Source organism: Podarcis melisellensis, assembly GCF_964234715.1.
Source record: "Podarcis melisellensis genome assembly, chromosome: 17".
Classification (NCBI taxonomy): domain Eukaryota; kingdom Metazoa; phylum Chordata; class Lepidosauria; order Squamata; family Lacertidae; genus Podarcis; species Podarcis melisellensis.
In genome coordinates this window covers 4258172-4283954 of record NC_138534.1, presented here as the reverse complement: position 1 = coordinate 4283954, position 25783 = coordinate 4258172, and the positions used below count along the sequence as shown (strand labels likewise).

General features: G+C 47.7%; 1 protein-coding gene across 3 annotated transcripts in view; it reads right to left on the bottom strand.

Moving 5' to 3' along the window:
• Positions 1-4584: 4584 nt before the first annotated feature.
• PLXNA3 (plexin A3) overlaps positions 4585-25783 on the bottom strand; it is a 71733-nt gene continuing 50534 nt past the window's right edge. For 2 of the 3 annotated variants that reach the window (XM_081893667.1, XM_081893666.1), the window contains exons 19-32: positions 25405-25548; positions 24494-24728; positions 23046-23188; positions 21967-22223; positions 21308-21374; positions 20479-20625; positions 19244-19433; positions 18724-18827; positions 17902-17998; positions 16439-16632; positions 12596-12765; positions 10605-10817; positions 6991-7141; positions 4585-5567 (exon numbers count right to left, since the gene is read on the bottom strand). In XM_081893667.1, coding sequence (XP_081749793.1) covers positions 5472-5567; positions 6991-7141; positions 10605-10817; positions 12596-12765; positions 16439-16632; positions 17902-17998; positions 18724-18827; positions 19244-19433; positions 20479-20625; positions 21308-21374; positions 21967-22223; positions 23046-23188; positions 24494-24728; positions 25405-25548 — 2208 coding nt within the window. In that variant the 3' untranslated portion in view covers positions 4585-5471. The remainder of the gene's footprint in view (positions 5568-6990; positions 7142-10604; positions 10818-12595; positions 12766-16438; positions 16633-17901; positions 17999-18723; positions 18828-19243; positions 19434-20478; positions 20626-21307; positions 21375-21966; positions 22224-23045; positions 23189-24493; positions 24729-25404; positions 25549-25783) is intronic. The other variant, XM_081893668.1, reaches the window with a different exon arrangement.

Genomic DNA, 25783 nt, shown 5'->3' with positions numbered 1-25783 from the left:
TGCCCAGGTAATCCCAAATTGTTCATCCCTTGGCAGGGGCAGGAGAAACAGACCAGTATGCTACTATTAAGCTTGGTTTCCTGTTGCATCTGAAGATGGAATCACAGTTTGTGGCTCCCTATCAAGTCATGATCACTAGCCAAAGCCTCAAAACAGTGTTTGTTGTTAGATTACAGATCCCGTCATGTCAGGAAATGACAAACGATGACCCCAAGTTTGGAGATAACAGGAAGTGATGCTTAATTGCACTTCCCTGGTCTGATTCTCCCAATCATGCTGGGGTTTGAGGGGAGTGAAGAGGGAGCGATCAGGCAGTGTGCATGGCAAAGTTAAACTAGTAACCTTTTGCCATTGTGCTATGGGAACTCTATGACTGCCCATGCATGTTCCTATACACATGCCTTTATGCACTAGAGCTGAATCAGAGTGTCTCAGAGGAAGGGGCTGAGATCTGGAGAATGGGAAGTTTCACGAAAATGTGTGTAAAATAAAAAGGGAACTTGGCAAAGAGAAGACAGTGAGCAGTGGTTTACAAAGAAAAAGTACTTTCAAAAATGGAACAAACCCTAGTAAATAGGTACCAATGGACTCTTATCAATTCCAGACTGTTTTGTGGGCGGGATTTCCATCCTGTATTGGAAGTGTAGCTGTGCGTAATTAAAGTGAATTAAAGTACTCTATTGCAAACAGATCTGCTTTTTAAAAAGACAACTTTTTGCAGTTAGGGAAGTGACAGGGAAATTCACTAAAAAGTGTGGGATAATGATGGACTGACAGGAAGACAACTCCCATCACCACAATTAAAATCAGGGCAAATGCTCAATAAAAGAGCAGGCATTGTGCACACCCTCCAACATTTCTCCAATGAAAATAGGAATGTCCTACTCCATAAGATTTTTATGTAGGTGGCTTCCAACATATATAAAATCATAATAACATGAAACATTAAAAAACCTCCCTATACAGGGCTGCATTCAGGTGTCTTCTAAAGGCTTTATAGTTATTTAGCTCCTTGGCTCGGGGGTCACATAACTTCATACTCTCCAGCATTTCTCTGATGAAAACAGAGACGTTCTAAGGAAAAGCGGGACATTCCAGGATCAAATCAGAAACCAGGATGGCTTCTGTAAATCCGGACTGTCCCTGGAAAACAGGGACACTTGTAGCAAACATTTAAGAAGGTGCTTTCTCTGTACAGTGGTACCTCTGGTTGTGAACGGGATCCGTTCCGGAGGCCTTTTCACAACCTGAAAAGAATGCAACCTGCATCTGCGAGTGCGCAGGTCACGACTTGCCACTTCTGCGCATTCACATGATGTCATTTTGCGCATCTGCACATGCGCGAGCAGTGAAACCCAGAAGTAACCCTTTCCGGTACTTCCGGGTCGCCGCGGGACGCACCCTGAATACGTGCAACCTGAAGCAAACATAACATGAGCTATGACTGTACAGTGGTACCTCAGGTTACAGATGCTTCAGGTTACAGACTCCGCTAACCCAGAAATAGTACCTTGGGTTAAGAACTTTGCTTCAGGATGAGAACAGAAATCGTGTGGCGGTGGCAGTGGGAGGCCGAATTAGCTAAAGTGGTATCTCAGGTTAAAAACAGCTTCAGGTTAAGAGCGGACCTCCGGAACGAATTAAGTTCTTAACCTGAGGTACCACTGTATTAGCCTTCCCTAACCTGTGGCCCTCATGATGTTTCGTACCACAACTCCCATCAGCCCCTGGGGTGGATCAGGCTGCCCTACATCACAGTCATGCAGACATTTTTTGACCTACATCCCTTCTCCTCCCCCCTTCCCTAGTTTATTCTGGCAGTTAAAAAACTCCCCAACTCGGTAAGTCATATTGATGCTTAGGAGGCACAAAACAAAGCCCCCTCCTCCCCACAGCTAATCAGCCCCCGGAGCTGCTGCTAATGAAGGCCCCTGATGCAGCCATGACTTATTCATAAAGCTGCCACCAAAACTTTCCTTTTATCTTACTGCTGCCTCCCCTCCCAGGCGCTGCTGGTTTGCCTCACTCCCACATCAAAACACACACACAGGCACACAAGACACACACGGTCCTCTCCCCACCATCAGACAGCCACAAATGCCTGGGGAGCCCACAATGCATTCTTCGCTCCAGCCCCTGGGTCCTTTCCTAAACACCAGAGTCTGAAGGGTGGGGAAAATCTCAAGGCCACAAGAAGAACTCCCTCCCTCACTAAGAGGAAGGAGGATGCTGACTGCTCACAACTCCAGGGGACCAAACCTACTTCAAAATGAGCACCTTAAAAAAATGAGCACTACAGCTTAATGCAGGTCAGTTGCTCCTCTTCTATGCAGTTTAACCCACATCTAGGCACACGGGGCTTATCCACTCCGCTGCTTTCCCCAGGGGAGGGGGGACTGCTGTTTAGAGCATAGTCAGGTTTCCTCCAGATTACTATTTGTTTCAGACTACATGCTAAAGAGGTTTTCCCTTGGAAAGGAACAGATCAAGGGGAAAACCGCTCGGATACCCATGTTTTCTAGGCATGGCACAAGAGGAAGTGTGGACGAACCCAAAGTCAAAATGCTCAGAGAAGAGTGAAAGACCTGGTTTACCCTTTCCCAGCCACAGTTTTCTATGTATAAAAGTTGGAATAAAGTGGAGATTTTAATCCACATAATTGCAAATATGGAAGCAGAGGGGGTGGGTGTTGCAGAATAAGTTTCTTGTGCAAGTGAAATTGCTAACTGACAGGCAGGGAGGGCAGAATAGACACATAATTCACTTTTGTCTTTTTTCCTTATTAGAAAAAATAAGCAGCAGTGACATTTCTCTCCCCCTTCAGCCATTTCTTGGGGTAGAGTGCGGCTGGGTTTTGCCCCAGAATCCAGAATATTTCTAGAGAGCTGTATGAAAAAAATGGAACATCTGCTTGTCTGGTCATTAGTGTGTGGGATGTGTGGGAAGGCCACCCCCTTTGTCCAGCACTTCATTTATAAAAACAAGCCCATAGCTTTGTTCTGCATTTTTCTCACAGAAGCTACAACTTTACAGCTGCCCCAGATCTTTGGATCTTCAATGCTGGGATGCACAGTGAAATCCCCAACCTTGGGTTAAGAAGAAATAAAGTGTGGGCTCTTGTACTTATGTGGTGCTCCAGCAAAGGCGAACTATAGCTAGTAGCAGCTGCTTTTGCCAAACCTTGCTCTGTTGCCACTGCATTCTCTCTAGCTGTCAGGTTGATATAAGAATGCTCTTTGGTTTGGCCACCCAATCCTCCTCCTAGATGAATTGAAGGAGACCCGGCCACAGTACACGGAACAGGCGCATGCAGGATGAGCAGCATTTGGTCAAATGGCATGGAGGCATGCGCAACACGTTGGCTCAATGAGATGTTTATGCCCAGACAATTGAAAACAAAGGGTTATTAGCTTACTACAAACTAGTCCAGAAGTGGCCCCAGTACAACTAAAGTGTTTCCACAATGTTTAATTCAGTGGAAACTGAATGGGCATGTGAAGAGTTCTGAGCATCTGCTCAGAGTGGAAAGGGACTACAAGGCAGGAACACCAATGTGTGCAACCAAGACCGCAATATACTGATGCTAGAAAGTCCTGGGCTGCTTCCATACTTGATATTTTCAGGACTGCTGGTGAATCAGCAGGTTTAGAAGACTCCAGGCCACCAGATTTGAAGAGATAAGCAGCAGCCCAACATTTTTACAACTGGAGACCTAATCTTATGGGGCTGACCTTTAATGGAAGCAGGCAATGGAATAGAAGTTGCACCAAATTCCATAGAACTGGGGAGAGGACAAGTGAGATTAGCCTAGCTATGGCGAGGACTGCTGTCTGCTTGTGTGGTGCACGCTGAGCTTTGACTAAGGTAGGGCACTAGTTGCTGCTTACAGTCAGCTGGGATTGGGGGAGAACAGGGACAGGGGGCTGGACTAGGTATCCCTTCCAACTCTACAATTCTATGATTCTGTGTAGGAGTAAAAGAGTTTTTTAACTTTTGGTTGACTGTGGAAAAAAATGGCCTTCCCCTATCTGTGATTCTACGTTTGTCTTAATTTGTCAAGGGGCAAGGCACTTTTCTTGCAGCAAACGTATGTGTGAATATCACATTTGCCTTCCCAAGAACCGTGTACACATGCCCAAGAATCCCAATTGTACAACAAAATCACGCACACAGGTACTGAAGGATGTGCACATGTTTGCGGCATGTACTGAAGTGTTTTTCAACAGCAAACAAGACTGCTGGGTAAAAGGTGTGGCTCCTGAAAGAAACTAAAAAATATGAAGTGGGCTGATATATCTGCTGGAATACCAACAACCTGACTGTTAAAATACAACACACACAATTTATTCCATGTGAAAAAAGAGCCAGCATTAGCCCGAGCGTGGGGTGCAATTCAAAAGAGAAACAAATATTGATCAGAGGGATTGGTTCTGTAGACAGATGGACAGAGGACTGCCATATGGGTGCTGCAAAGACCAAACTATCCTTGTATCAAAGTGAAATGCAAGTGTTTGCCCACTTACCCAGGATTCTTCTCTTGGGACACCCCCCACCTTGCCGATCCCCACATGACAACAAGAGGAACATTTTTCCACGCTTTTATTTAGCAAAAGAAAAATTAATTATAAAATGAACCAATAAAAAGCCCATGCAGCTGCAGGGACATTTCCCCCACCCCAGCTCCTTAACCCCAGGTGGGGGATTTAAAAGTGTCGTTTTCTTTTATTTTGGGGGAGGAGTGGGGGACCGATTCCCTCCAGGCTGCAGTGCAAATATTTACACAGACTTGAAGGATGCGGATGGGGCAGGGAGGAATGGAGGACTTTTTACACTGAAATCTCTACACCCAGGGAATGGAATCATTTACAGCCAATAATCTTAACGAGATGCAATAATAAATTAATGAGTAAGGCACTGCACCCGGAGAGGGCACAACAGGTGGGGTGGGGGTGAGAGGGTGGGGGGTTTGTCAGGTAAGGATTAAAAATATCTGATTGCCATGGTTACCAAAAAAAAAAAACAGAACAAGGGCAAATTCCACCAGCTACCAACAAGGAGTGGGGGACTAGGGAATGGTCTGGATGATTAAGGGGAGGGTCCACAAACATTTGGGGTGAGGGGTCTCCATTTAGCTGCCAGCTTGAGGGGGGCATTATCTGGCTGCACCCCAACCTTATTGTTCACTCTGAGTTGCTCCTCCCAATTCAGATGCTGAGGAAAGGGTGCTGGTTATTGCTTCCGGGCTGAAGGTAGGGAGGGGGCGGGCAACACAGCCTCTTTCTGAAACCCCAGGATTTCAGCCTTACAGGGCAAGAGGTCACACGTCTCTTGTCGACAGGGAGGTTAAAAATGTCAAGTCTGTCACCCTTGGGGGGCCACAAGTCAAGGCTGGAGGTAGAGTCCTTTTTTCTGATACGTCTATCCTGGATGCGTGCCCCCCCCTGCCCACTCTCCCTCCCCCCCCATCACTCTCAGCTATTTCCAGAAACGAGAGTGATGACTTGTTCAAGCTTCAGCCTCAATTTGTGTTTCCGGCAGGCGGCATCACGTTCCAGCGCTGTCAGGATCTGATGGGCGGACAGGCCATGGGTTGGGAAAACATGAGGGTCCGGAATAAAGGGAAGGAAAGAGAAAGGTGGAAAAAAAAGGTCAGGAGGGACTAAGCCCCAAACTTCCAGGAGCAAAACGGGAATAAGAGATGGGCCCTAGGATGGAGAAGTACCTGGTAAAACTGGGAAAGGGGCAGGAGACAAAGAGAAAGGCTTATGGGGTCTGTCCTGTCACCTGGAGTCAGGCAATAGTTTTAAATCGGGGCTTGCCGACGGCGTTCCCATGGGAAGGGCTACGGCTAGAGCATCTGGCTTGCATGCAGAAGGTCTGAGGTTCGGTCCTTGCCACCTCTAGGTAGGGCTGGTAAATATCCACCAAAACATTGCAATGCACCAGAGTGCTTGCTCTTCCTTCTCAGTCTCTCACCTTGGAATGTGTCCCCTTTAACATGGACACATTTGGTGGGATGCCAGGATTAAACACCCACCCATCCACTCCAAACAGAGGAGAGGGGTGAAGAGCTTCTCTCTATGAGTGAGTTCAGTGGTGACCAACTTTTCCCCACTGATGGGAGGGCATGCCCATGCTATTTTGTGGTTGTTTCTTTTTCCTATGCGGCTGCCATGTTTTGTTGTGCCACCCCCAACAGCAGCTCGGAATTCCAAATGTGCTTAGTGGCTCAAAAAGGTTGGCGACCCATGTTTTAAAGAGTGTCATAATGCACTTTCAGAGAGACACGGTTCTTTTGCCCAGCCCACTGCCACTTCTGGTTTCTGAAATAAAAAGCCGGAAGACACACAAGCAGCAGTCCCTCTCAAAATGCCTTCAGTTCTTGGTGGTGGCAGCAGGGGATCCCTGTTTTCTCCAGTATGCTAGGTAAGGGACAGATTTATGGCGTGAAAGCTCCAAATGGGGAAAATGTGTAGGTGAGAGGGATAAGCATGGAGCAGAGGTCTCCATTTGTCATTCTACCTTCTCTGGAGTCCTAAGCCAGGTGTGGGAAACCCGTGGCCTCTCCAGATGTTGTTGGATTCCAACTCCAGTCTTCTGGAACCACTGGCCATGCTGACTGGGTCTGATGGGAGCTGGAGTCCACCTACACCTGGAGGATGTACAGGTTGCCTACCCCTCTCATACACTACCCCCTGGCTATTCAGATGTGGGGTGTTCTTAGGAGAGTGTCAAGGGCTAAACAGAAGGGTACAGGATAACCAATGAGGCAGTAGATGGTGGTGCCTTAACTTATTATGGTACCTTAAATTCCTCCCCATGAGCCATTTAATTACAGAGGATCTTCAGTGGGGTCCAAATTAGGCTCTATCCTCATCAGATTTATAGCATAGCTGAATAACAGGTCGAAAACAATGTGAGAAACTTGTGGTGTGTGAGAGAGAGGGAAAAAAACAAAATAGGAAGGAAAGAGTTGGGGTGGAGCCTCACCTCATCACGGTACCTCCCCACGTAGCTGTAGAGCTCCCCCAGCGCACCCAGTGTGTTAAATTCGCCTGCGTGCTGCCGTGATTGCTCCACTAGATAGGCATCCATGTCTTGGTCACTGATGGAAGCCATCTTGGTGATATCCCGATAGTACCTGGTAAACACATGCATAGCTTTTGGATTCCTTGGAGAGAAGATTGATCAACACTCCCACGTCAGCAGAGGGTTTCCACACAAACCAAAGTGAATAAATGTGCATGTTTATTGCATTGCAGTCCCTTCTATGAATGGAAGCTATAAATGAAGGCTCTAGATTTTGCCATGTTGAATACAGAGCCATATGGCTCCTCCAGATGACCTAATTAATTAATTAGTTTTATATCCCACTTTTCCTTCTATAGGAGCCAAGGGGGATATTTACTGAGCATTCATCCTGACTTGCTTGCACAAAGCTTACATGGTGATTAGGCTACAACTGGTGATTATTGAGAATTTGTTCTTTCTTGAATATTTGTGTTGCCAAGCCACTTTACAAATAGCAAAAATGTTTGGATTTTTTGTTAGAATTGTATTTGTTGCACCAGGATGGCTGAGCCCTTTGATCCACTGTGCAAACTTAAAAGTTTTGGTACGTATTTGAACCTCTTAGGCTGAGTAGTGACTGCGTGGAGGCATTGACAACTACATAACCCCCGTTTTATCATGGCTTATATGGTGCAACAGATAACCTTCAAAGCGTGAGCTGTGTTCACTTCAACACTGAAGGAACCCATGTGTGGAGGTCAAACTCTGGCTTGGGAGAAGCCGTAGATCTGCAGCAGAGCGTATGTGCTTTTCACACAGAAGGGCACAGGTTTAATTCCAGGCACCTCCGGCTAAAAGCATTTGCTAGCAGGTGATTAGAAACACATCCTGGTGAAATGATTTGGGGGAAATGTGCTTGCGGGCCAAGACTCAGTCTAGAGCAGGGGTCAGCAACCTTTTTCAGCCGTGGGCTGGTCCACCGACCCTCAGACCATGTGGTGGGCCAGACTATATTTTTGGGGGAAATATGAATGAATTCCTATGCCCCACAAATAACCCAGAGATGCATTTTAAATAAAAGCACACATTCTACTCATGTAAAAACACACTGATTCCCAGACTGTCTGTGGGCCAGATTTAGATGGCGATTGGGCCGCATCCGGCCTCCGGGCCTTAGGTTGCCTACCCCTGATCTAGAGGTTGCCTGCACCTGCCTTAGATGAACAGGTCCTTGCTTCCTCCAGGAGCACCCTCCTTTGCCAGTCAAGATGAATCAGCTGGTCTTCCGGGTCGGCGCCATCGCCGAATGGCGGGCTCCCTCCGAGCTCCGGAGGGAGCCTGCTCGGCAGGGGCTGGGTCCTACCGCACCGGCGATGCGGGGACCCTTAAAAACCACGGCCACGGAGGCCGTGGACATGGAGACTCGGCTGGCACCGTCAGCGCCCTCTCGATTCGTGAAGGAGCCTTTTTAAAGGCTACGGATCGGGTGCCGGGGAGGAGCGTGGTGCTTTGAGTCCTCTGCTATCCCTGCCGAGCGCAGCCGCATGCCATCCGGCGGAGAGCGCTGACTTCTTCTATTGAAAATTTGGACCCAAAAGAAGAACCCGTGAGTAATTGGAATACGGACTAAAAAGAGGGATAAATTTTTAGAATTTGGAGCGAACGGGGGAGGTGGAAAAAAGGAAGTCAGCCCCCCCCCCAAATTGTAGAAGAGCCAAAACAAAGGACTGGATAACTAAGATCGAGAAGAACCTTATCTTGCCGAACTAGCAACTTCGCGAGGGAAATTTATAAGATTGAGCTGGAGGAGAAAAGTGGAATTTGTATTAAAAAGCAACCCCCCCGGAATCCCTGGAGCGATTCGTGAAAATGCCTGGAGAAGAACAACGGAGGTTTTGACAGCTGTCAAAGAGCTGTCAAAACGGAAGAATGAAATTGAGACTTTGTTATGAGGACTTTGCCGGCTACATTTGTTATAAATTGGAGATAAATTGTTTCAAATAAGGATTTATAAGTTATTTGGACTGGCGGATGTGATCTGGAAGGGAACTTTGTTATTGTAATCCACCTAGAGGAGCTGAGGGACATTGCATGTGTTTTCGACGGGAAACTTGAACAGTTGGATAGAACTTTTAATCTCCTGGGAAACTGCAGAAATGGAACATTATTTTGTCTACAGAGGCCTACACTTTACTGGAAACAATGGATTAATCTGTTGAAAAATGAAAGGAACATGATGTAATGTTTTGCTCCTGAATAACAAGCCTCTGTAGAGACACTAGAAGCCTTTGGAAAAAGAACATTTCTGTGAGGGAACAGGGAAGTAAAAAGGAGGAGAGTGATTGACAAGAACAAGGAAACAACAAGAACTGGACAGAATTGGAGTGGGAACATTTGGGATATCCAGATTTGACAAGCTTATGGATTTAAAATTGGAGTTTATACTCCTGGATATAAAAATCTGGATAGAAGAAATGGGCCCCCTTTGATAGACTCCTTCTATGATTGGACATCTGTAATTTTAAAAATGCCAGAAGTTTAATATATGCCATTTAAAAAAAAAAAAAAGACCGGTAAAGAACCAGAGGGATGGTGGTTTAGTGAAAGGTGGGTTCATCAGGAAGACATTAGAAGTGGAGGGATAGGAGGAACGCAACAGGGAAAGAGGGGAGGGAAATTTGGAATCCAAAGGTTGTAAAATTATTGTTTGTTTTTATTCTATTTTTATCTGTATTATATTTGAAAGGGGGGAACTCGTGGAAGGGAATAGGTCGACCTTAGGGGATGGAAATTTGGATAAATTGAGTTATTGATGATGAGTGTATTTTGGGAATAAGAATTTGTTGAATATTATTGCTTTTTTGGAAGATTTGGAACACAAGAGGGGGTGGGGAGGGGAAGTCCTGGATATTGGAAAAAGTTTATGAATTGGATTTTATTTGTTTTAATTTGGAAAACCTTAATAAAAATTATTTAAAAAAAAAAAAAGATGAATCAGCTGGTGCTTTAAGGAGACACACAATAGATTAGGGAGGCCAGTTTAGAGACAGAAGCGGCAGACTCACTACACTAGCTTCATTGCAGACCACTGTTGTTTACTGAGGGAGGCAGTGTGGAAATCAGTCTGGTGCAAACACACTGGCAGGAGGGCTGAATTGATTCTGCCAGTGCTTTTGCACTGCCCTCCCCACCTCTCTCCCTCACTGGTAAGCAACAGCAACCCACCTTCAGGAAGCCAGCACAGCAGCTCTGCCCCATCCAGCATGCCGCTTCTGTGTGTGGAACAGCAGCAGTGGTGATTCCTCCTTTCCAAAGATGCTAAGAGAGGCCAAAGTAACAGAGTCTCCCCACCCTCAAAGACTCCTGCCCTTCTTGACTGTCCTGAACCTGTGGAAAGCCACAGCATTCCTTTTCCCAACCTGTTTGAGGATGGCCCTCATTCAAGGAACCAGGTATCAGGCAGGATCTTGTTATCCCCGTACAGTAAAGAGCTACCAACATTATAATGCTGTGGGATGATGTGCTAAGGTCAATCCCACCTCTGCCAGTTGTAGAGGCAACACAGCTTGACATGACCCGTCTCTGTAGCTCACCTTTCCACCCAGCCTTTGTAGATAGGGATGTCCTTGGCATAGAGCAGCTTTGTTGAGGGGGAATCCTTGCCCAGGCGGTGCTCAGAGGTGGAGCACGAGTCCATGAAGGTCTGGGCCACCACAGAGAGGCAAGCATCTGTAATGCTGCTTTTGTGGATATCAAAAACAAATTGTGGGTTCTTGATGACGTTCACCCAAAACCTCAAGGGCAGGCTGCAGTGGAAGAAAGGGAAAAAGATGAAGCTTCAAAAGACACACATGAGAGCCAAAGGGTTAGATAGGGATAGGGCAGTGGTGGTGAGGAAATTACAGAGGTTGAAGCTCAATACTCATGTTTTGTTGAGGGTTTTTCATTTGTTTGTTTTTATATGCTGGGAAAACACAGAGATCAAAGCCAATGGGTTGTATCCTGAGTAGTGCTACGTGAAAGCTCATGTCAGTGCAAGGATTTCTGCTTGCACAACAGAACATTCACCACTAGATCCAAATTGATCTAGGGGTTTCCTCAAACCTCTGGAGCAGATTTGGGAGAGTGTAGGGTGCAGGGGCGCTCCTCTGTTATTCTTGTGCAAATGGAGCAAGTGAACTGGATACTGCCCCTTTAAAGGATTCCTAACCATGATTCTCCATGGAACTCAGCCCGTTTCCTGTAGACAGCACTTCCTTGTTTGCTAGACTGTGCTCCACGAAGGTAACATCCCATAGCTGAGAGTCATCATGGCCTTCCTCCATCCCTATCAAGGGTGCTCCCCAGCCAAAGGAATGCACATGCCAGAGAGTTAACTCTTTGTTGTCAATGGTAACAGAGTCATTTCTACAGCTCTGTAGAATAAATACGCACACCAATTTAGCATCTAGGCAGCTTTTCCCAGGTCCGTGCTCCAGGGAGCAGTTGCAGCAATGGGGGACCATTCCCCCTCCACCCATTTATGTACCTTCCCCTGACAGGCTGCGCAAACGTGGCTGGAGACTACGTCTGCATGGAAACTTCCTCTGCTGCTTAAATTATCTTCTGGTTCTAGGAGATGGTGGTGCAGGAGAGGGTGGGGAAGCACCCGGCCCTTCACTTGCCTGGCCTGCCTCTTCCTCCAGCTCTGAAGCTTCCCCTACCTCTGATTCTTGCCTCCGGGCTAGTACAGGTCTCCACAAACCACTGAGCCCCACTCCAGCCCCCGTCCCCTTGGTGCACACTCATCAGTGTCTTGCCAGTCCCTGACAATCCCTGAAGTAGAGGAATGGAGGATTAGCAAAGTCCTTGGGGTCATGGGAGGTGGGGGAGAGTTGGCTGGCACCAAACACTTAGGGGTCATGAGCACTGGATTCCTTGGGGCGAAAATTTCTTCCTAAAGAAGATTTGTTCAATCAAGGCAGGGTAGGACAGAGCCTGGAAAAATGAATGGCTGAAGGCTGGCCGAGAGCAGAGCCCAAAGGCAAGGAGCCCCAAGTCCCAAGCATAGCATCTGGAGGGGAAAAAACCAAGGTGAGGAGAAGAAAAATACATAAAGCCAATCTGGTAGTAGCTGTGCAAAGATTCCTTAGGGCTAAAAAATCTTTCCCCATCTGCTTAAATATGATATGCTAGCTGTCAGTTACCCACAGCCAGGATAGGCACACCGGCTGCTACCGGCTCCCTACCACTACCGACAAGTGGGAAACACTGGCCAGCGAGGGCTCCAACTGGAGAATAGCCTCTGCCAAAGGTGTCATGGACTTTGAAGAAGCACGAACACAGGAAGAAAAAGAAAAATGAACTAAGAGGAAGGCACACTTGGCAAATCCTCAACATGATCAACGCCTGCTCAGAAACCTATGTCCCCACTGTGGAAGGACATGCAGATCCAGAATGGGGCTCCACAGTCACTTACGGACTCACTGTTAAGACTATATTCATGGAAGACAATCTTACTCGGCTACAAGTGATCACCAAAGAAGAAGAATTATTACTTTTGGGTACTGGCTGGTGGCCAAAGGGCCAAAGCCAAAGGTCTCACCAGTTGCTTTTCCAGGTATGTCGCACGTCAGGGTCCCCAATCTGCCTTCGCTCTGCCTGCTCGTCCAGGAAGTCAAACATGTATTTGATGGGCAGGGGGAGTGCACTGGCCCGGTGTGCTGTGCTGAACACAGTCTCAAACAGGTCGTCTACAAACTTCTGCAATGTGCCCTGAAGAAGCAGAAGAGAAAAATTTCTGGAAAACATATTTTGGGATGGATGGATGGATGGAGAAAACAACTGTCAATATTTGGAGATCATGGGGAGCACTCCCACGGAAAATAGCACCACTCTTCCATCTTGCATTTGTATACATAATATTCACAAGCACATCCAATCCCTTTTGTTTCCCTAACTATTCTGTTCCCTGATTTTCTTGAACTCTTGCAGTAATAATAATAATAATAATAATAATAATAATAATAATAATAATAATAATAATTTATTATTTATACCCCGCCCATCTGGCTGGGCCTCCCCAGCCACTCTGGGCAGCTTCCATAGAAACCAAAAATACAGTAAAATATCACATGTCAAAAACTTCCCTGAACAGGGCTGCCTTAAGATGTCTTCTGAATGTCAGGTAGTTGTTTATTGTTTTGACATCTGATGGGAGGGTGTTCCACAGGGCGGGCGCCACTACCGAGAAGGCCCTCTGCCTGGTTCCCTGTAGCTTTGCTTCTCGCAATGAGGGAACCGCCAGAAGGCCCTCGGCACTGGACCTCAGTAGCCCACCTAATCATCGCTGCCATAGTATTCTTGATTTGGGACACAGTCTCAAATAAGGGCACATCTACACTTCATTGTAGGCCAGTTTTACACAAGTTTAAATGGTTGCCGCTTCTCCTGAGGGGACCATTCAATTGGCAGCTTGACACCAATCTCATTTGCAGAATGGATAAGCCTTAAGAGATACAGGCGACGACCATTTTGCACCAGGGATCTGTTCCCAGCTCTTATGTGCCGAGCCCCATCTGCCCTGCCCCATTCTGTCCCCCCCCTCCACCCCCGTTCTTCCCTCTTCCGGGTCCAGAAAGGCCCACACCTCATCAATCGCGTGCCATGTAGATGCAGTGCTGGATTTGCGTATAAGCTAAACAAGCTGTAGCTTAAGGCCCCACTCTCTTGGGGCCCCCCAAAAAAATTAGAAGAAAAAAACACCTGGATGTACATTTCCAAAATATAAGATTAAAAAACAAATAAAATAAAACCTAAATACAGCAACAGTGGCAAATAGCTTTAGCTACCTATTAGGTCCATAAATTACCATATAGCATATATTCAACACAAAAAAATGACAATTTGTTGTTGACAAAGGACAGCTGGACATATAAAGGGCCCCAGTAGCTTAGGGCCTCATCAAACTAAATCCGGCCCTGTGTAGATGCGCCTAAAATGGTCGCTGCCTGTATTTGAAAGACTGTGCGATGCAACTATTATAATGTAAGCAGATGATGTACTGCTGAGAGGCAGTCATTGCTAGGGGGAGATTATTATTTGCCTCTTTCTGTTCTTCATTCTGAGTAATATTTTTTGTTGTAATCTGTAACAAAATCTGAATGAAATTTTTTTTAAAAATAAGAATTATGCAAGCAGACCTGCAGAGCTGAAGGGAGGCCCCCTCTGTCCTCTAACACAAGCCAGGGGAAAAAGGGTCACTTGGAGGTTGCACCTTCTGGCTCCCAGGAAAAACATCATGACGGAGGGGAGACAACTTGGCCCCATCCACTGGCCAGTGAAGAAGCAGCTGCTCCTGTGCTTTTCTCTTCCCTCCTTATTCCTTTTCCTTTTGTATCTATTCAATTGTGAGCCTGCAGCCAGCGACTCTCTTATCTTTTAACATAGGTACAACTTATGGAAATCTTAAGCACTGTGTTTGTTTTTATGATAAATAAGAGGGTACTGATCGCCAGTTTAAAAAGGAACCTGTACACAATGGTAATATTATTACCACTTAGAAATTTTGATAATTATATGCTTTGAACCGCAAATATTTATATTTGGTCTATAAATTGTGTTCATTAAATTACAACTGGCATTTGTATTTGTACTTTATCTCAATAATCCCTGTAATAACTCCAAAGTTGTAACAACATATCCCCATTTTGCAGATGTGAGGACAGTGACTTGCCTTACACCATTAAATAAATTCATGGTGGAGACAAGATTTGAACCGAGGATCTCTTGGTTTAGTGTTTCTTATTACCATAAAAAGATCAACACCCCACTCCCTTTCAAAGGAAACCAGAGCAATGAAATGAAATTACAATAATAAAACCGTGTCAGCAAACTCTTAGCCACTACACCAGAGCAGCACCACAAAATGCTACTAAATGTATTACAGTCAAATACTGGATTAAAGTAACACAATTAGAATAGAATGAGCAGAATGGTAGAATACAAACAAAAATCGCATGTGTACACACATCACATTACACAAACAATCTCGCACAATTCAGACCTCAAATCACACATTCTCTGCATTCCTTCCTCACTGTCACTGTTTTGGAGACAGTGGCATCACATGCCATGTCCATAAAGTATCTGAGCTGTACTTAGATGTCACTTGGCAGACACTGGAAGCTGCAGCGAGTTTGCCACGAGGCCCAGGCCAGAGGCACCAATGATCACACCCCTGCAATCCAGACAGGCTGCGGTTCAAAGCATGCCCTGCCCGGGAGACGAGTTCAGGCCACCTCTGTGAAGGGTTGACCACTGTTGGAACACAGGAAGCTGCCTTGTGCAGAGTCAGACTACGAATCCATCTAGCTCGGTATTGTTTACACTAACTGGCAGCAGCTCTCCAGGGTTTCAGGCAGGGGGCTCCCAGGCAGACGTGGAGATGCCAGTGGGGTCTGGACCTGGGACCTTTCATATGCAAAGCAGAGGCGGTGCCACTAAGCTACAGTCCTTTTCCAAACTAAACAATGACAGAAACGTGAAGAGGACTGTGGGGAAATGTCTCTCCCAAGACGGTGTAGGATCTACAGATTTTGCCCTAGGAGGCAAAAGTCTGCACTGCCGTTTTCTGCAGGCTGCTGTAGAAAGGTCTGCCCTCCTTGTCTGCCCCAGGAAGAGGAAAGCAAGGAGCAACCAGGGAGGGACAAAGGGACACAACTCTCCTTGTGTCATCCCACTGCCGCTGGGCTCTTCACCTTTCTCTTCCTGGGGTGAGCAAGGAGGCGGCCCTTTTACAGCCAGCCTCCTCCTCCTAGAAGTGGTGGGTAAGCTGCAACTGGCCATAGAACAGCTGCCCCTCAAGCACACATTCAGTGACTCCTTGCATTCCTGGCTAGGTTTTACTTATTGGAAGAGATGGATGGTTGGAATGCAAGGACTCGCCAAGCAAGTGCCCGGATGGCTGTTTTGGATCCTGTTTCGTGGGCCCCTGTACCTGCTGTCTGGAGCACGTGCCCCCTCTCGCCTCACTCCTAACCTGGGCCCGCTCCAACAGAGCTTTGTTGAAGACTAGAACTACAGAGATCTGTAGGTTTCTATAATGAAAGGTTGGAAGAAGAACCTCAGTGCGTTTCATCTACCAAAGGGAAAATACCAACAAGGCAGAGGAAAATAGGGTGATAATTATTCAGTTGTTAGAAAGGATATCAGGGAGAGCTGCAATGAGGGCAAGCAGCAATGAGGTTCTTTTAAAACAAAAACAGGAACAGGAAGTCACTTTAAGGTTAAGCACGAAAAAATATCTTGGCAGTTTTCAAGGAAAAATGTCTGCCATGGATTGATTTACAGATTGGTGTAGAATCTTCTGCCTGCCTGGTTTGGGGCAAGGAGCTTTTAAAACTAGCCAACCCCTCATTTCAGTGATCCAGTTCCTCTCCTGACATACCTTGGTGGCAAGGAGCCTCGTGAGGTAGATCTCAGACACCATCTTGCTCCCTCGTTCCCCTTCCTTAGGGTCTCCAAGATGCTCGTGGTTCTTGACTAAATGCCAGAGACGGGTACCCGAATCTTGATCCGGAGTGAGGATGGGGGCTCGTGAGCGCAAGCTCTCTGGACTGCTAGAGGTGCGGAGCAAACTCTCTGTGGAAGATGGGGGGGGAGGACGAGCAAGAACCTCTTTTGAGCTTTACCCATGTCAGCCCTCAAGACCAACCCTCAAGAGCCTGCCTTCCATGCACCTCTTTTCAATCTTTGCTCTACACCAGAAGCTCACCTGAAGGACAGGTTTGTATTTATTCAGCCTTGAAGAGTGCCTGCACCCAAGCAGGCACTGGTAATACCAAAACCACCAGCCTCCATAGGCCAAGTGAACCACTCCCCGTTCCCCTCAAACCACAAAGCCACAGAGTGGGAGTGGCAGTAAAATTACATGCATTCCAGGCTTGGAATAGCAAACGTAATTACAGCCAGGCCAGGGTGGTGCTGGAAGAAAGCTTAGGGATAAGAAGTTTGGACGTGGCAATAGCCCTCCTTGAAAGGCCACCTGGCTTAGGTGATAATAGGGCAAGCCACAAAAGGCCAGGGGCTTGCTGTGTCACACAGTAAGAAAGGACACTTCACTTGTGAAGGACAAATCTTCTTACGCTCCAGTTCACACTGTATACAGCAGGGAACCAGGTCACATAGATGGACAACAGAAAAATCCTGACCGCACAAGGTTGCATTCTCGGCTCAGGAGGGCTCAGATGAAACACTGACAGATGGCATTGCAAAAGAGCCAACAGGTCAGGAAAGAGCTGTGACCAGCTCTATGGACTCTGAGAACAAGGCCAAGGACACAGCACCCCTGTGTGCATTAATTCCAGCTTCGTGGACCTGTGCATGTGCTGTGAATCAGCAGGAATGAAGAGGAAGCACAAAACAGGCAGCACAATGTGCAGAATTCAGCATCAGCTTTTAATAATTATTATATTGAGCAAGTGCAGCTGAATAAGAGTTCCAGTGGTTGAGGGCAGTAACTAAACCCATGGCTAACAATGAGAAATTATGAAAAATGGAAGAAGTATGTAAATTTGCATAAATTAGCGTATTTAGACTGAATAATCCAAAATATGGATTGTCTAAGAACAGAATTAATTTGGAGAGGGTGGGGCGAGGCAGGAGGTTGAAGATTCTTGTGTAGAGTGTACAGAAGGATGGAAGATGCATTTTCATCCTCTCAAGCTTTAGTGGCAATGGGGGGGGGGGAAGCTGAATTCGACTCCACCACCACCCAAAAAAGGCAGCATAACTTTGCACAACATTGTGTTACCTTGTCAAAGAGAGAAGGCAGGAGCCCTTGGTCACTTATTAGTGCAGCCAAGCATTAGAGGGAATGGGGAGTGTTGAGCAGGATGTGTCATTCCTTACCATAGCGGCTCAGCGAGTGGGTGAAAGTGAAAGAGCTGGCGATATTGTAGCCCGATGCCTGCCTAGGAACCAGCGCCACTGCAGAGCCATCTGCTACCTGCACATTGAATGCCAGGGGTGGCAGGGGTGGGACAGGTAAAGGTGGGGTTAAAAGGGGGGTGGGGGTGAGAACAAAAATTGACATAATAATAATACCACATCTACAATTTTCAATGCATTTTGCCTGCATTATCTTAGTAACAGCCTTGGAAAGTAGGCCAATGTTATTATTATATGGGAGTGTGTGCAAGCATATGTGTTTGTGAACCAGAGAGAACAGTGGCTTGGCTTAAGTGGCCAACATAGTGAATTCATGATGGAGACGAGATTTGAACAGGGATCTTCCTGCCTTGAAGTCTTAAGCCATTATGCTACAATCAGCTTCTTTCTACCTCAGCACACAAGAAGAGAGCTAGGATAATCCCCCAGAATACAGTTTGTCACTGAGGCTTCCAAACAGTACGGAGTATGACTCCTTGAGTTGTATTCTTGAGGTAATCCAGTGTTCTTTGCTTGGTCAAGACACTCACACGCACAGCCCCCTCTTCCACCCCCCTCGCAACCTGCTCTATTCCACTCCTCAAATCTTCTATGGCGTGCAAAGCATTATTTATTTCCTGATTCCTAAGGAATACAGAACAGCCCTCACACCTTGTACTGCTCAGAAGCTGCTTGCTCCCAAATACTACCACATTTTCCCATTTTCCCCAGGCTATGGTAAGCATATTAGGAATCCAGGGGAGTTCATCTGGCCCTGAGCTGGGAGGAAGGGAAACCGGTTACCTGATAATGCCCAAGTGTATTGAGCCGCTTCCAGTCTCCTTCAATCTTGCTTGTGGCATCCTCATCCTGCAGAATGGTTCGCCCCCCACTGCCTTGACACCATTCTGGGGTGAAAAAGAAGGTCAATGAGGAGAGAGCTGGCTTGGTATTATCCCTCCCAGGCTCCCCCCTATTTTAATACAACTTAAGCCAGGGGTGTTCTCAAAGCTACCAGCATGAGTTTGACCAAACTGCGGGAGTCAGTGGAAGACAGGAGTGCCTGGCGTGCTGTGGTCCATGGGGTCACGAAGAGTCGAACACGACTAAACAACAACAACAACAACAAGCCAGGGGTGGGGAGCCTGTGGCCCTCCAGATTATGTTGTTACTGAAATTCCCATCAGCCCCAGTCAGCATGGCCTGTGGTTAGGGATAACGGGACCTACAGTCGAAGAGCATCCGCTGAAACCAAGGTCCTCCACCCCTAGCCTAAACCCAGTGGCTAATCACCAAGGTGTCCAGTCCAGGCTCCCAGCCCCACCTGCTTTCTCCCACGTTCCTGCCTTCATACCCAGCTCCATGTCTTCGGCACGTGGGCGTTGGGAATAGGGCACCCCACGGTACACAGCGTCCAGCAGCTTCTCCTTCACTTGCGTCACTGAGTCACAGTTTAATACCTTGACAGGCACAGCAGGGCCCCCAGGGGGCTCAGGGGGGGTACATAACAGAGTCTGGAAGCACAGAAAAAACCTGCTAGTGTTGCAATCGTCACAGTTTCAAGGCTCATGCATCCCTAGTTACATGCACCCAGGGTCATACCTAGACAGTTTTTCAGCTCTGGTCATTCCTCACATCCCCAACGACCATTTGTGAGCAACTGAAGTTCCAGCATCGCTGTACAGTGGTGCCTCGCAAGTCGAAATTAATCCGTTCCGCGAGTCTCTTCGTCTTGCGGTTTCTTCATCTTGCGAAGCGCGGCTTAGCGGCTATTAACGGCTATTAACGGCTTAGCGGCTTTAAGAAAAAGGAAACAAACTCGCAAGAACTCGCAAGATGTTTCGTCTTGCGAAGCAAGCCCATAGGAAAAATCGTCTTGCGAAGCGATGCAAAAACCGAAAAACCCTTTCATCTTGCGCGTTTTTCGTTTTTCGAGGCATTCGTCTTGCGGGGCACCACTGTATTTGGGGTCAGTCTGATGTATGAACTTGGAGACATTTTGAAAACCTTTTATTGCCAAACTAACATGAAGGTCCAAGAGCAGGTTGCCTAATCTACGCCAGGATGGAAACAGGGGAAGGCCCATCCTTTTCGTGGTCAGCCAAAGTAAAAAACAAACAAACCAAACTTTTATCCCTACATAGAACTGTAGGAATGGACCCCTGTTTTGCCCCCACCCCCAGCTGCCTGTAAGCAGAACCTAGTGCCTCACCTTAGCCAAAGTCCAGCATGCAGCACACAGGCACACAGCAGTCTTTGACATCACTGGGCTAATCTCACCCTTCCCTGTTCCTCTCTCCAGTTCTATGGAACTTTGTGGAACTTTCTTCCTTTAAGGCAGCCCCATTTGAGGCTTAAGTAGGTCAGCCCTATAAAGTTATGTCTCCTGTCATTAAAATGTTAGGCTGCTGCTTATCTCTTCAAATCTGGTGGCCTGGAGTCCTCTAAGACTGCAAGCCAGAATGGCCTGTGCAACAGCAAACCCGCCCCCCCTTCACAGAGCAAACTAAACTGTTCTCTCCCCAGACAGAGGCATAGCACAGCCACCAGCATCCTCACCAAGGTCTTGTAATCTATTTGCTGGCGAATGAGCTTGTCCTCGCTCAGCGAGTAGCGAGCCTCGCCTGTGATGGAATCTATGGGTCCTTTCTCCATCTGCTGCTTGATGGCACAGAATAGCATAAATAGCGGCTCTCCAGCACATTCCTGGGGGTGGGGAAGAAGAGAGAGGTTAATAGGCAAGGAACATAGGAAGATCCCGTATCCCAGGTCAGATTATTATCCATCTACTTTGGCATCAGGGCCTCTGGCAGAGAAAGGTGCTCTCCATCACCCAGAAGGCATGGAGCCCAGCAGTAGGCATAGGCAGTGGCAGAAGCAACCACAGCCAGTGAGAGGCAGAGCCAACACATTTGAGTTCCTCCTCACTCCCATTCCTCCTCCCTGCTGAATAAGGAGGTGGCAGGCGGCAGACAGGGCCACACACTCCTCAACCAGTTGTAAGTAAGGAGGGCAGGCAGCAGGGCCAACCGAGGGTGGTAGGGATGCGTCTTGCTTGGCCTAATGGACCAGCCACTGCTGCTATCATCCCCTGCTACCTGGTCATTTGTCAAACTACAGATCCTAGAGATTGGACATGGAAGCTGATGCATGCAAAACATTTCCTTCCCTAACCACATAACTCTCATTCCCAACTCCCTATCCCCAGGACAAAGACTGTGGGTAGAAAATTCTGGATCTTTGGCCTCTAGTTTCCCTCAGCCCCCTTTAGATTCCTGCTCTCTGCCAGAATAAGGGCCAGGACCCAGATGTCAGAGGCCCCGTTCCATCTCTCTCACTTCTCTCTCTCCCCCTGGAGGCCCCCTCTCTTTCGCTTGCATGCACTCACCTTGAGGAACCTGTGCAACAGGAAAGTAAACCAATTTGTCAACATCTTCTCAGCTACGGACTCCGTCCTGGGAAAACAGAAAAAGAGAGAGCACAGACAGCTGAGTTCCCCACGTGTGGGAGGTGGAGGGAATCCTCAATGCCCACACGCACACAGCTGTGAAGAGAAATACGCATAAATCTGGGAACCCCTTTGCCATGTCACAGGGACTAGAAACTTGACCTCCCTACTTCCTCTGCCCCAACAATGTTCACTCCAACAAATGGGATGCTGCTGCCCCCAGCCCCTGGAATTACAGGGACATTTGGAGGGAAGGAAGAGACACACAGCATCAATTCAGTCCACCAGACTGGAAAGATGGGGAGAAATACAGCAGAGAGCAGCACAGAAGTTTGCATGTTAAGAGGTGGAACATGGCAGGGCTAGCAGGGGCTGAGGACCCATAGCAGCTCTGTGTGGAAGTGCTGCAGAGGGGCAAATGTAGCTGACTGTACCAGCACGATGCTGATACGTGGTTCCCAGCCTTAACGGGGTCTGGCAATCTCTTGTTTAGAAGATGGGGAGGCAATCGAGGGTGTTGTGGCACTTGTTTGGTGGCAATGTGAGGGTTAAAGGCTTATGGCATTAAGTGGTGGGGAGGAGCAAAGAAGGCCTCTCACCGGCGGAGCAAGAGCTTGGGGTGCGCACGGTTCTGCAGGTTCTTTTCAATGAGGTCTGCCAGCAGCTGCTTCAGCACACCGGTAGCATAGTCCAGCCTGCCCTGCAGAGCCACCATAGTCAGGGAAGCAACAGCCCCCCGGTCCCGCATGGAGAAGCCACGCTGTCCCTCCAGGGTGTGGATGAAGGTCAACAGGAAGGGCCGCGTGTGCAGCAGCTGCCCGAAGAGGCGGAGGCCTTTCTCTGTGCTCGGTGGCGTCTGTGGAGGGCAAGAGAAGCGAGAGAGACACACCCCTTGAGCTAGCCAGGACACCTGGAAAATGGTCATGCACATGAAAAACATTCCCATGGAGGGTCCTGAAACTTTGCACATGTCTTTGAGATGCTGCTGCTCACAAGATGGCCACTGAGAGAGGAATGTTGTCATCTGCACTATTGACTCTTGTCTCTTCTGCATAAGAGCATTAAAAGAATAGGAACATCCTTTGCTGCTAGATCAGAGCAAGGACCCACCCAGACCAGTTTCTTGTTTCCAACAGCAATGAGATAGGTGTCTTTGGGGGCTGACAGGCAGAAGACCCTTGCTGGGTGAGGCCAAAGGCCTCATCATAGTACAGCGTCCTGGTCTCACAATGGCCAACCATGTGCCTATAAGGAAGGCCAGAGGCATGACCCGAGTGCAACTGCACTCTGCCCACTTGCGACTGATTCCCAGCAACCCATCTACAGAGGCACACCTGCTTCCGATTGATAAGGCAGGACACAGACCTTATGGTTAGTAGCCATTGATAGCCTATCCTCCATTAATTTGTCTAAGCGAGGCCAAACAAGTAGTTCAAGAACATGTACCTCAATGGAGGAAATACCAAAGTGGGGCAGGGGACTGACCTACACCCAAAAGCTAGAAGGCCAAGACTTCAACATGCAAGAACCCCACCACCATGGGCTTGGTGGTTCCTCCATGACTTGGTTTGTGTCATATGGAGATCATGAAACACCAGCTTCTGATCTCTCTTTTCTGCCACCTGTAAGGCAAAAACCTTTGCCAGGTCCCTGTCTCTCCCCCTGCATTGCAACTTACACTGGTCTCCTGCAGCGCTGGGTGCTCATCCACCCCTGGAAAAAGCACACGCCTTGCGTAGGTCCGATAGTCCAGGAAAGGGATCTTCACACCATCCATGTTGTTTGTCAGCTCGTTAATGTCTGTCTGCAGCTCAGCAAAAGCTGAAGAAGGTGGAAGATGGTCAAAAGTGTTGGAGACCATGCATAACGGGCAACCTTCTCCACTGTAATTCCCCCCCCCCAAAAAAAAACACCCCTAGGCTTTTGAAACCTAAGGGAGCCAAATAATTTAAAGACACCTGGGTTCCTAGGGTTCTCCAGAAGCTGCCACATTTCTCATTAAGGACCATTCATGGCAAGTGCCCCCCATTCTCTGAGCCCACCAAGCTGTATCAAGCACAACCTTCTCAACATTTCACACAAAGGAATGTTTTTGTGGATTTTTGACACATATTTACACCAGAAATTACTGCCTAAGATGACTGCACTCTTATTGCTGAAGGTTCTTCTCTTTCTGCTCGTTGTTCTGAACTGTTTTCTAAGGCAGGGAATGTGTGTCTATTGGGACAGATAAGTCATGGTGTTCAGTAGTGGGAAAATGGGGGGCGGGAATGGTACCTTGGCATTTTGTGCCTATGCCCATGTCTTTGCCATCTAGAGTTTAGGTGGACCTTCTCTGCCCTTCTTGCCCAGCCACCCCCAGAGAAACACCAGAGATTTAATTTCGAGACACCCAAAGAGGGGCTGAAACCTAAACAAATCTTCTGTGAATTAATACGTTAACAGAAAACTCCCAACACTCAACTATTTCACAAAATGGGAACAAAATAGGGATGGTTGTGGGATAAACTGACAACCAAAGACTTTTGCTACCTATAAACCAAATACATTTTGCTACATGAAGCAGAACAGCAAATCCCACCCCCAATCATGGCCAGCTTAAAGCTGGCCAAGTTATTCTGGCAAATGAGACAGAAAATCCCACAAGCACCTCTCCTTGCGAGTGGAGATACTATCAGAAATACCTTCAATAACTCCTGGTTTCCTGTCCCTTCATGACACCCAGAATTAGCTGTCTGATGCAGCCATCCCACTCTGCTGAATGGTAGGGCCGGCCTTGTCGCAGTATTACAGGAGCTGGTGACTGCCACAAACTATTTGCTGTGAAAAGAATATGGAGCCCATAATGGCTGCACATCTTTCCAATCTACAAAAGGAACTATTCCATACCCTGGGAACCAGTCCTGATGCATACATAGTGCCCAGAGGGAGCTGGACTTCTGCACTCCATGTTGGAGGCTACAGATAACAACTAGAGAAGGCACCTTTGCGCCTAAAGACCTACATTAGCATCAATCGCCTCCTAAGAGAGGAGATGCCGAAGATTACATGAACACGTTCCAGCAACAACTACCAACCTTGGGCCCCCGACATTCACATCCCTTTATTTCCCAGCCCCCTAAATACCTTCCTTGCACTCCAGGGCCACACGAGACTCCAAGTTGTCCATCTGCAGCTGCAAGCGCTTCAGAGTACGGTCAGCATCCCGAGTCTTCCGCTTGTAGGCCACCAGCACCCCGATGATAGCGCCCAGAAGCAGGCTTCCTCCTGCACCTAACCCCACAAGGGCCGGCAAAGGCAGGGCTGTCTCAGGGTAAATGTGTAAGGTCCCAGGGGAGAACGAGAGACCCCCCACCAGGATCTACAAAAAGAAGAGCACGAGATTAAGCCAGGTCACACAGGAGAAGCACCCCGCTGGATCAGGCCAAGGGCCCGTTTATATAGTCCACCATCATTAAGACAACAGCTCTCCCATCCCCTTGTACATTTAACTAACTGGAATCTACTGTTCAGGATATGTGCTGTCTCTGAAAACAATGAGGTCCAGCGGCTTAACTCAGGGGAACAGCCCTCAAATGCACTTAGGGCATATCTTTTTGGACATCAGAACTTGTTCTTGGAACATTGTTGACCTCTTTGTTGGTGGCAAGGGGAAATAAAGGAGAATTCCTAGATGCCAAAATCCAGGTTTGGGGTAAGTACTATTTGGTGAGAGAACCCTAGCATATCCCACACTCTTCAACCCAGATGTATGGGGTGCTCTATTCTGCAATTTTTTTCTTTTAGTTGGTCCACATGGTTGGGCAGGATGGGCAGGTCTACCCACCAGCTGTGTACCTGCACTTGCCGGGGAGGGGCGGGGATGACATTCCTCAGGCTAACACTTGCATACTACTATGTCACATCACCAGGACAAATCACTCACTGGACAACCCCTTACATGTCCATAGCATTGGCAGTTCTCCCTGGAATGGGCAGACTGGTCCCATCTGCTCCACATCCCCCCTTCCCTCCCTGACTTCCAATGATAGGTGTACCGTAACTGGCTGTTCCCCGGTTTGGCTTGGTGAGTCACACAGCAGTTGGGTCTCTGAGACAGTCAGGATGCAGGGCTCTCCGCCAATTAGTACTGTATAGTTGAGTCGTGCGCTGCCCGATACTGCTGGGATCAGGTTCCTGCCCTGAAAGACACAGGAATATGAGTGAAGATATGGGAGCATTCTGTCACAGGATCCTGAATCTAGGCTTGGAGAAGAGTCTCTTGAGTCCAAGCCCAGGACTCTCAAAGTGCAAATTGGGTACCCACTCTGCACAAAGTCCATTCAACATAGCACCAAAAAGCACATTCATTCTCTGCAGCCAGTACAGAATTGTATATTTCTCTTATCCATGGAGAAAGGCAAGGATCTAAAACTA